This window comes from Lupinus angustifolius, unplaced genomic scaffold, assembly GCF_001865875.1.
Source record: "Lupinus angustifolius cultivar Tanjil unplaced genomic scaffold, LupAngTanjil_v1.0 Scaffold_75_127, whole genome shotgun sequence".
In the NCBI taxonomy this organism is placed as follows: Eukaryota; Viridiplantae; Streptophyta; class Magnoliopsida; order Fabales; family Fabaceae; genus Lupinus; species Lupinus angustifolius.
This window is the reverse complement of record NW_017723707.1, coordinates 3,588-15,814: the sequence shown is the minus strand read 5'-3', so window position 1 is coordinate 15,814 and position 12,227 is coordinate 3,588. Positions and strand designations below refer to the sequence as shown.

The window sequence follows — 12,227 nt, the reverse complement described above, 5'->3', positions numbered from 1 at the left end:
TATGGTGTAGGATAGTGAAAAAACAATCTTAGCTAATATTGATACAAATATATATGGTTCTTGTATAATCTTAATCTAATGGTTTTCAATTACTAATTAAATGTATAAATGATGCATCTGCATACTAAATTTATAGCTCAGACAATTTTTCATTTTATAAATCATTCATTCATTATTGTATTGTTAATCTCGTATATTTTCCATTGGACCACAAATCTCAAAACTTCTTCAAGGTGATGCTGAAGTTATCAAGTGGGCAAGACTAGAAGTTCCATGTGATTATGCGTGAAATTTTTACTATAGAAATATTAATGCACTTTTTAACCAAATTTGGAATGTTTCAACAATTGGTTTGAATGATACATATTATGTGAACTTATTCATGCTTATGTATTTGGAATTATTTTAAGATGAAGGTGATGATAATTTGAGATATTGGGTCCAATTTCATAGTATTAATGCTTATGTAATATAATGATTGTTAGAGAGGATTAGAAGAGGAATATATGTGAAAATAACTTAATAAATAATTAGCCACGGTTAAACTGTGGTTAAAGTAATGGTATAAACTAGCCACGGGTGTGGTTCACATTAGCCACGGCTGAACCGCGGTTAAGGAAATGTTACCACACTTCTCATAGATGTAGCTATATCGTACATTGATTGTGGCTAAATTTTTGCAACGCCACTGATTCCTAGGGTCGAGGAAACTGTGGCTGGTGTATTTTGCCACGGTTTTTTGGTAAAATAGCCACGATTATAACCGTGGCTAACAAGATATTTTTTTGTAGTGATTGTATTGTTAATTTATAATTGTAATATCATATTAATTAATATATGTGATTGTTATGTTTTTAAGCACTGATATTATATTGTTAAGGAGTGTGGTGTATATTATGTTGTTAATTCATATGAGTAATCTAATTTTATGTTGATTAAATAGTTCTTACTAAATCAATTTTACATCATAAGGTTGAAATAGTGACTTTGTTTTTTATGATTGTTTGAGTAAAAGGAGTAGTATGTTAATAGTCAATTTAAATTATGTTTAAAACTTTAAATTATGTTTTATAATATTTTTTATCTTATTGATTGTCCAAAATAATATAAGATAATAGGGCACAAACACACAGTTACAAAAATTATCACAATTATTTTTAATATTTTTGAATTTGTGGGTACACACAGATGAGACCACATCTACTGTCCCATTTTTTGTACCACTCCATGTACCACCAACTTTGATTGGATGAAAAAAATTATTTAAGTTAAAACTGTAATTATTAAATATTTTTCTGGCCAATCACATCACCTTGGCACATAGAGTGGCACAAAAATAAGGTACAACAGATATGGTCCCACACAGATACGTTGTGTACCTAAGGACCTATGGGTAATAGACCCACTAGTACCAGCACGTATCTGGAATGGATCTGAGTCTAAAAATAAAGCAATTAGACAAATTAGGGTAATACACTACCCGAACTCATCCAGGCCCATTACCATACATGTGGAGCATCTTTCTGAAATGAGAAAGTGATTGTGTATCTACGTATAAATATATAGTTTAATGATATCTTAATAAACTAAGAGTTTAAAATATATGTACTATTAGTGTAAAGTTTTTACACTCTCAACAAATCATTCGTCATTATTTTGTATTACTTTTGTTTAAAAATCAATAATGCTTAATATATAAATGGTGGATGATTTGTTAACAATATAAAAAACACTTACCTTATTGGTGTATACATATTAAATTCATAAACTAAATTATTTCATACTCTCAAATTTTCATTTTAGAGAAGCTTGAATCGGTTAACATGTTCTTTTCCTTCAATTATATCTCTCATCCTTAAAATTGTTTTTTTATATGCTTCCACAATATCTTGCTGCAAAATGTACTTGTGAATTCAAAGAAAACATTAAATTAAAAGGTAAATACTTCTAATATATTGAAAAAATAAAAAATTTAATATTGTCTTTCTTTTGTACTTGGGAGATTTCCTAAGAAATTTAATTTGTACTAGAATTATTCCTCCTTGAATTATAATAATCTAACAATAGAATAAAAAAGAATATATGCTTCAATCCATCGCAATATAACCAATATGTTATTATTGATGCAAGACCTTACTATATTTTCAGATGATTAAAAGATCAAATATTCAATTCCTCGAAGTGTTACTATTGAGAAAGGTAATCATGCACCCAAAAAAAAATTGTTTCTTATCCAAAGGGTTTGGCAGTGTCAAAAAATCCATCACAATATTATAATTTTGATTACGAAACTTTGAGAATAGTACTTGAATAAAAAAAAACTCATGTTGTGATGTCAGTGATATCTATTAATATATTTGAGAAGTAGTATATTTTAAATGTAAAAAATTATTTTTTTCCATTTTTGATAATGAAAGTAGATATTTTAAACTTGTTTAATAAAGATTACTACCAATGGCATCATCACTTTATTGATAAGAAATTAATCACTTTCAAAATTTATAGATTTCCCTCTCAACAAGTATCGCTCATATAAATCAAACATTAACATTTCGGTCATTTTCAGAATATAGTAGGACCTTACATTATAAAAAAAATAGCTGTGGTTCAAATACTAGTACTACTAACTAGGGGTATTCACAGTCCATTTGGATTGGTTTTTAAGCAAAAAATGATCCGATCCAAACACGTAATTAACATACAGTCTGGTCTGTTTATATTAAGATGTCCGATCCAATCCGATCTAAATATAATATGCGGTTTCGGTTCGGTTTGGATCAGTCTTTTTTATAAAATATTAAAATTGCATTTATATTCAAAACTCATAAAAATTACTAGACATTAAGTATAAAACAACAATAAAAATAGTGTTCAACAACATTGAAACAACATTAAAATGTGTGCAACAATAGTATAAGTAAACAACATCATATAATAGTAATAAATAGTAAGACAATAATAATAAAAGTAAAAAATAGTAACAACAACAACAAGATATCAATAATAACAAGACAAAAAAAATAACAAGATATCAATAACAATAATATGAGCACCTGTAACGTAATTTTAACAGTTACAATGTTCTATCGATGATTAATAACAATAATAATTTCACAACAATAAAATTGATAATAAAGCACCTAGTCAGAATAACACTTGAATCCTCTTCATTTGGTTGTGGGATTGGTTTAAGTTCTAAAAAAATGTATCAAATATAATCAATATGATTTAAAACATAGCAACATATATATAAGTGTGTTATAGAATATAACAAATAAAATATAGGTACAATTTTGGAGTTGGGACTTAAGATTAAGTTTGGAAAACACTTAAAAGTATCACACACTTCAACTTTATATACTATTTCAGTCTGGTCTGGATCCAAGAGGTGAAACCAAAATCCGGACCGGACCAATCAGTCTTTAAAAAATAAGTCCAACGCGATCCAAATGCATTCGATTTTTGCGGTTTCGATCTATTTTGGATCGGTTTTCGATTTTATTGTTGGACCGGTCTGTATTTGAACACCCCTACTACTAACTAGTAAAATAAATATTTTTATGCGTGTAGTTAAAGAAATTGAAACTTGAAAATTAGTGTTACAACTTGCTCAGCAAATATCAACTCGATAGAGATTCTGCACATTAAAAATATTGATTAATATTTTTTCGATATTACCAATGGTATCTGCTTACTTTTTTGGGAAAGAAATTAACCTCTTTCGGTGTTTATGGTTGTCTCTGCCAATAAGTATTACTCATAAGAATTAAACATTCAACCTTAGGAATCTAGTGAATTAGTATTTGAGTTCAAAACTCTTCTACTCTTTCATTCTTCCCTTAAAAAAAGTTTGCGTTTTAAAAGAACTAAAATTTCATTATTTTATTATTATTAAGTGCTAAAGTGAAAAAATAAACAAAACAAATAATATTTCAGGGCCAACCCTGTAGATATGCCACAAGTGCGCCACATAGAGCCCAAGTTCATGAGGGGCCCAAATATTTTTCTATTCATAACTAATATATGATAAATATACTATTGTTTTGTTTCTTTTTTAAATCACTTGTATTATCAATGTTTTTATAAATAATCACCTTAGAAGCATAACCATTTTTATAAATAATCATTATTTTTATAGTATCACATGATTGATGTATAATTAAAATAAGGTATGACTTATGGTAAACAAAGTACTAGATTGTTTTGAACTCATTAAGAAATTGTTTTAAAAATATATATTAGACTCAAGATCCAAAAGAAAATGTATCTTACATCATCAAAATTTATCTGAGATTTATTTTGTTTTATATTTATTATAAGAACTAGCGTGTTGACAGGCATTACCGTGCCTATCAACCCGCTTTCCTATCGTTTGTAACATATAGTTTATATTATTATTTTAATAATTTTACTATACTATGATGATTATTTATTATGATCCACATTCTATTGAGAAAAATAGGAACAAAAGAAATTAAAATAATTTGGGCAAAGAAAAAATATGAAGAAAAAAAATTAAATTAACTATTTTTTGGGAGACAATTGATAGTTATAATGTAGGAAATAAGAAACAATTAACCAAATAACTCATGCGTTTGTCAACCTGCTTTCACCAAGTGAATAATTTTTAATATAATAAACATCTAACATAAAATGTTTCATTTGAGATAATTATATTGATCCATATTAAGTTTGAGAGTTGTTATTAAACTATTATAGAACTCAATGAAGATAATCACCTTGATCCTAGTTTTTTTAAATGAAAAGGATCGTTTTCCTATTTAGATGGACTTGTAGTTTAAGCTAATGGAGATTAAGATGTAATTAGTTTGGGGTTTCACGACTCTAACTACATGTAATAGTAAAAGTAACACAACACACATATAATATCAACATATCAATATCCAAGTAGCACAACATACAAAATAAAATAAAAGACTTAGAAACAAAAATTAGTTAACATGTTTTAATAACTACAAACTTGGTTCAGAAAGAAAATTGTTTACAAAATATCATTAAAGTCATTTGGTAGAAAACATATCATATCATCCAAAACATGCATGCTAATAAGTAAAACATACATAGTTTAGAAACACACTATCTTAACAAAGTGTATATCAAATTGTATAATATCAAAATATTTACCTTTTTAGTGAATGCAAGATTTTGAAGACTATATAGGTGTCTCTCCGTTTTCTTTCAGGTTGAATTCTTGCATTATGATGGCTCCACAAAATGACATTTCTTCTTGCTTGTTACCTGCAAAGTAAAAACATGGATTAATATATGTACAAACTATCCACTTGGTTAGAAAAGTAAAAAAAGAAACTTAATCAAGAAGAGCCACTTGATTAGCATTTACCATCATTAATGGAAAAGTGGGTAGTTGAAAATTAGTGATGCAAACTAATTGGTTTATACATCAAGAAAAAATACAGCATAACATGTCACTCTATGTCTGTCATTCTATGTCTGTCAACCCGCATTCCTATTTATTATTTTTGAGTATATAGTTGTAGTAGAATATATATTTATCTGAAAGGTATCATTTACAGAGTTGATGTTAAAATAACTATATCATTTATCTGAAAGGTATCATTTACAGAGTTGATGCTAAAATAACCATATCAACTCTGTAAATTGCTCTGTACATTTATATATTTTTTAGTATATGATGCTAATTGCTAAATATAAGTAAATGATAAGTTGATGCTAAAATAACTACTTCTAAAGTATTTTATTTATAATTAAGAACAATAATCACAGTTTGCAACGTGACATGGTTGTTGATGACAGAGTATTCTTTGAAGGTATGTATGTATCATTTTTTCTTGTTTTCTCATCATAAATGCTTACATAAATCTAGTTGATAAAGAGTATGTGGTCGGTGCTTGTTTCTTTCACTATTGTAAATGAAAGGATCATAAAAATGTATGAAAATAATTACAAAAAATGAATATAAGAAAACTTACTATGAAAATAGAGTTGGGGTACAATTTCTTTCCAAATGACCAAAGAAGCATATAGTGATAGAAAGAATGTGCTCCTAGCACATAGGTTTGTTCTAGCACATAGTGATAGAAAGAATGTCTAGGATCACAATTTTGATGATCTTATTAGAGTCACCATTTCTTTTTACAAAGAAGCACATATAATCTTCAAGTAAGGATACACTAAGAGCAATTTAGTGGTGAACCGTGAATAATTGATATGTATTATCCTTTCATTGATACCTTATGAAAATGTTACTCAATGTATTGAATTTATAGATTAGAAATACTATCAAATAAAAAATGATATTATAAAATGTTTGCATTACCCTCATATTTATTGGAAACAAAATGTATAACATCTTTGTTATCAACTAAGTAGTAATAAAATAAAAATTACAAAGCTTGAAGTAGGGGGGAAATGTGCATACCTCTACATATTTATGGTTGTTGTCTTTGTATACAGGGTGAATCATTTCATCAAAATATGAATTAAAGATTGATAGTTTGTAAAATGAAGTTACAATTCAAGAAATCTACTCTCTAATTATTCACAATAGTGGTTTTTGTTGTGGATTTCCACTTAATTTAATTAGACATTACATTTCCTCCATTATTCATGTTTTTTGCTTACTCTTGATTTATATCGTCAATAGTTCCAAATATAGCATACTAAATTGATAGCCTTACAAATCCATATACCAAGAAGTTAAAAAATAAAAACACCTAAATATGTTAGTCATCTACTAAATCATAAGGTTACTTTTAAAAGAAGGTAGTGCAAAACACTTTCACATTCCAATTACACTTCTCCAAGGAACATGCGTCAAGTCAAAATGTGTCATTTAAAAAAGTATAGAGAATATATCACGAACAACAGTGTGATGATTAGATTTATGTGTCATCCCAAAATAGGGAAGTTTTCACCTTCAGAATCTAACTGCCAACCTAACCCATCCCAAAATAAGGAAGTTCTTTTTTTAATTTCATCAGCAACCATGTACCCTCAAAATCTAAAACCACATTTTGTACAACCTCTCTTTCCACAAATCTAAATTCATCACCGCAAATATGATCACTTGGTTGAGTCTCAAATTTTTGTGTAAAACTTTAAGATAAAACACTTAACTGACATAATTGAGGATGACCACTTGGAGAGTAAGTAAATGTAATTTGTTATGAAGTAGAGAAGTACTAAGACATTCAAATTGTGGTTTTTCTTATATAAGTTTCAAGTAACAATACATAATAAACTATGAGACAGACTTATGAGGAAAACATGTTACAATGGAGGAATATCTAAAAAAAGTATGCAATTTGTCATTGATTATCCATAATATCATAGATAATTACTGTCCATAATATTATGTAATAACATTTGTTTCACTACCACGTTTCTTGTTTCATTACATTGTTTTCTTAATTGGTATTTGTAAATAAGATAAAATTTACAATTTATTATAAAAAATCATCTTTAGAGGGTCATTATGAAAGAAACATTTTGTCGAATATATGAGAGACTTTTTCAGAATCAACCAAATTCAGTGAAACAACTTAGAATCATACCACAATGTAGAATGAGAGAGTAATATAATTCAAACATGGAAAATATAATACCAACAGTAGAAACCAAAAATTAAAGTAAAAAAAGTAACATTTATTATCATATTATTGCAGTAACATAGTTCATGCTCTTCATTTTTTCTAGAGGATAGAAATATATGGTATACAAAATAAGACCTTTTATTAAATAAGAGATATTTTCATTGGAGAATGAGAGTCACTTCCGTTTTAGTTTTGCCAGACACTTTTTCATTGGAGATACTTTCGTTGGAGTCATTTTCTAATTGGAGAATGAAAAGTAACATTGCGAGACACTTCCTTTCTTCTTGTTACCAGGTTTGCTATTTGGAGAATGAGAAAGATTTGTAGAATGAGTTTGCAATTGTATAATCAGACAGTGGTTAAGTATAGAGATAGGAGAAGAAGATGTTTGTGGAGAATAGGGGGAGAAAAAGGATAAGAAAGTGGAACGTTATAGAAACAGTTTTAAATGTGATGAGTAGTTTTGGATAAAGGAGGTTACTCATAAAGTGAAGGGATAAATTTGAATTAAAAAATTACACCATATTTAAAAAGAGTTTTGACTTTATATAATGGTATTGTGTAAGAGGTATATATGTATGATAGAATAAAATTAATATTGGAATATCAAAATTACTCCACTCATTACAGTTAAAAATTGTTTTGCCTTTATTATAGATAATTATAGAAGATAATTATAAGAATAATATAAGTATTTAGATTTTCCATGTCCTTACTTTTATTAAGAACTGACAATTAGTTTTGTACTCTAATTTTGTTCAAACCTTTATATGCAAAATTCATTTGGTTAAATTTGTCTAAAATATATTTTGTTTAAAATTTATTGTAAAAATATTATAATTAAATTATTTTAATATATAATTTGTATTTATTTTTAATACGACCTCACACTTAGTTTGGATTCTAAGTTTTGTTTAATTGACATACAAAATTTGTATGGTTAATTTTTTTATATATAATTTTAGGGTCGATTTTTTTCCTGACGACGAACCTCTAAAATTTCAGGAGCAATGCTTATAATTTTACAATGTAATATCTATGTACTAAAAACCAGTGTTGTTAAAACCATACCGGTTATTAAACCGGTTAGGGTACTGGTAGTAGTACAGTGGTTCAGTAATTAAATCGGACATACCTACTTATATTTATATATATAAACCTATAATAAAAAAATTCCAAATAGGTAGATACTCAAATTTATAATTTATATTCATAATCTACTCAAAATTCACATAAACAAACAACTTTAAGTCTTTAACAAATTCAAAATCTAAATTACAAAACATATATCAATCCAAAAGTATCACTTAACAACTGCAAAATATAAGTAAATGACACAAGTTCACAACTCACTCTACAAAACAAATAAATTTGGAGTGTTAACATTTAACACCAAGGAGTCAAAGTTGTCTCATATCGGTGTTATATTTTTGTACCAAATCCTGTCTTCAAATGGTACTCCAAGATTATGCAAATGTCACTTAGATTACACACCAATGTTAGAAACCAAAATGTGTAATCTACGTATGCCTTGGAAGCATGTGCCTTGAAGTGTTGAAGAAGAGGTGGAAATATGGGTCACCTTGTAATGAGTTTTTAAGTTTTTTTTTCAAAAAACAAATATGTGTATAAACCGGCCGGTTTAGTCAAATATTGATCGGTTCACCGTTTTGACCGGATTTTGACCAGTTTTGATACTTTGTCAGTTCAACATTTGTACCGTACCGGTTAGGGGACCGGTTCACTGGTTTTCCGGTTGAACCGGCCGGTACGGTTAGATTTTTATATCATTGCTAAAAACATAAAGATTTACACAATCAGTGCATCATCTATCTTTCATTTGTATTACTTATATTTAATAGTCAATTATAATTAAAAATGAATGGTGAATAATGTAGTGACAATATTAAAAAATTTAATACTGTCAATTTATACATCTTTTTCTCCTAAATTTATAAATTCATTCATATAGTTCTCTTACATGCACACTATTATCATAACACTAACAAGGTGTTGGTGAACTGATCTAAGATTGTCAATGGTTCAATTTAAGGAAGCAATACTTGTTGGGATAGATAAAACATATTTTAATTGTGTATAAGATAAAACATATTTTAATTGTGTATAAGATAAAACAGATTTTAACAACGATTCACTATACCAAAACATGAAAAATAGAAAAAAACATCATATACGTTGTGTGTTTTTGTTACAATACTGAGTTGTCCCCAACCTAATACACTCTATTTCCGTGTTCATAGCTTTCGTTACAAAATAACACTACTATTTATATCTCCATCTTTGTACCAAACTTCATCAATGGCTTCTTCAATTCTCTTCTTCCTTCTTCTCTCATTCTTCATTCTCAAAACCTCTTCACAGTCATGCACATCACAAAAACTCACACTCCCAAAAACAAACACCCTCTACTCAAATTGCATAGACCTACCTTACCTAACATCATTTCTTCATTACACTCACAACCCTTCAAATTCATCTCTTTCCATTGCTTTCATTGCTTCTCCTCCATCACCTTCTGGTTGGGTTTCATGGGGTCTTAACCCCACAGGAACTGGCATGGTTGGTACACAAGCCATTGCAGCTTATACCCAAGATGGTAAAATTACCATAAAGACCCTTGATATACAATCTTACAAGGTTCTTGTTCCTGGGAAACTTTCCTATGAGGTTTGGGATTTGAGTGCTGAACAGAGTAATGGAATGATTAGGATTTTCGCAACGTTGAAGGTTAAGGAAGTGAATGAAGTGAACCAAGTGTGGCAGGTGGGGCCCTCTATTAGTAATGGTAGGTTGGATATTCATGAGTTCCAACCTCAGAATTTGAATTCTAAGGGTATATTGAAGTTGAGTGGAGGACAAAATTTTAGTAGTGTTGGCACTATGGTAGATTCCAAGACCAGGAACAAGAATGTGAGTTCATTTTTTTGAGTTATTTTGTTATCCTCTTTCATTCCTTTGTTTTGATTATTGTATTTTGAATCCAAAATTGTGTCATGACTAAATAACTTATGGTTTTTGAGTTCTGGGATTGAGGAAATTGTTTAGTTAATTTCTTTTAAACAATAGTCAGTTTGGATTGAGTATAAAGGATTCAATTCTGATTGAAATTGGAATGTAAAAATCGATTCAATTCTGACTTGAGTTGTTATTCATCTATTTTCAAAATTATAATTTCGGATTTTGTTGATTGTCAGATTCATGGTATACTAAATGCTGTGAGTTGGGGTGTTCTATTTCCCCTTGGAGTGATTATAGCAAGGTACATGAGGACTTTCCCATCTGCAGATCCGGCGTGGTTCTATCTTCATGTTGGCTGCCAATTATCTGCTTATGTCATTGGAGTTGCTGGCTGGGCAACTGGTCTTAAACTCGGAAGCAATTCGGTCGGAATTACTTATAGTCTTCATCGCAATATTGGAATCGCTCTATTTGCTATTGCCACTTTACAGGTGAAACATTGTCTTATATTCTTTCATTGCCATTCAATCGATATTTCACGGTTCTTAATCGAAGAATTACTGAATTAGCGTGTGAAAAAATTGACAAGTACACACTAATAGATGTTAACATTTTTGGGCTATAGGAATATAGTACACACATAATAGAGTATATTCTTAGCTATTAAAGTAAGCTACAATAAAATTTAACAATTTTAACTGTTTTAATATTTGATTTTTCTATTTGTCTATTTGGATTTTGCAGATTTTCGCATTGTTCTTAAGGCCTAAGAAGGATCACAAATATCGATATTTTTGGAATATCTATCACCATAGCATTGGATACATAATAATTATCTTGGGACTTATCAATATATTCAAGGGTTTCGACATCTTAAATCCAGAAAAGATATGGAAAACAACGTACATCGGAGTAATTGCAGCGTTAGGTATAATTGTTGTATTGTTAGAAGTGATCACATGGATTGTTGTCTTGAAGAGTAAGGCGAAGAAGTCAACCAAGACTTTTGAAGGATACAACAACAATGGACAGTAGGGAATATACCCTTAACATGTAATACCCTTATTGCAATCAATTCAATGGAAAATATTCAATGCAAATAAATGAGAATTGTCAAATCAATGGCAAATATCCCATACATATAAATCAGAATAATTAACTCAGTAAAAATTACACAATACATATATCAGCAAACTATAGTGTTGCTTCCATATATGAGAGTTGAAGTTACTGTACTATACTAGACTAGTTCATAAAAAAGAAATTAAAGATTTAACTTTGGTAGAACTACCAAACTATATCAATCAATTAACAAAAGTCATACATATATAACGTGAACTTTGAAAATTTAATTTGAGGGGAATATGGTAAACATGTTTTGCCACAATTATCATGTCAATAACATATGCTCTAGAAAACCAACTTTGAATAAATAATATCATATTTGTCACATACTTTCCATATCTTTAAGCCTATTATGTAACTCTTGATTTTTGGACAAAGAAATTATGACGTTTTTATTTCGACATCATTCTCATTAAATGTACATGTCCTTTCTTATCAGGTCCTTTTACTCTGGAAAATATATCTTCCTTCATTGGAATACAACTTTTTGTGCCTGAGTGAGATGGTTTAGGCTCATCATTGTATTTG

The 12,227-nt window shown here is 28.8% G+C and overlaps 1 protein-coding gene across 1 annotated transcript; it reads left to right on the top strand.

Annotated features, from left to right (window-relative positions):
* The first annotated feature begins 9,871 nt into the window (after window positions 1–9,871).
* On the top strand, window positions 9,872–11,638 carry LOC109339467 (cytochrome b561 and DOMON domain-containing protein At3g25290-like). The gene is made up of 3 exons (XM_019576917.1): window positions 9,872–10,526; window positions 10,811–11,065; window positions 11,319–11,638. Exons 1-3 carry the CDS (start codon window positions 9,915–9,917, stop codon window positions 11,607–11,609), a joined length of 1,158 nt encoding a protein of 385 aa, XP_019432462.1. The 5' UTR covers window positions 9,872–9,914; the 3' UTR covers window positions 11,610–11,638.
* The last annotated feature ends 589 nt before the right edge of the window (window positions 11,639–12,227 follow it).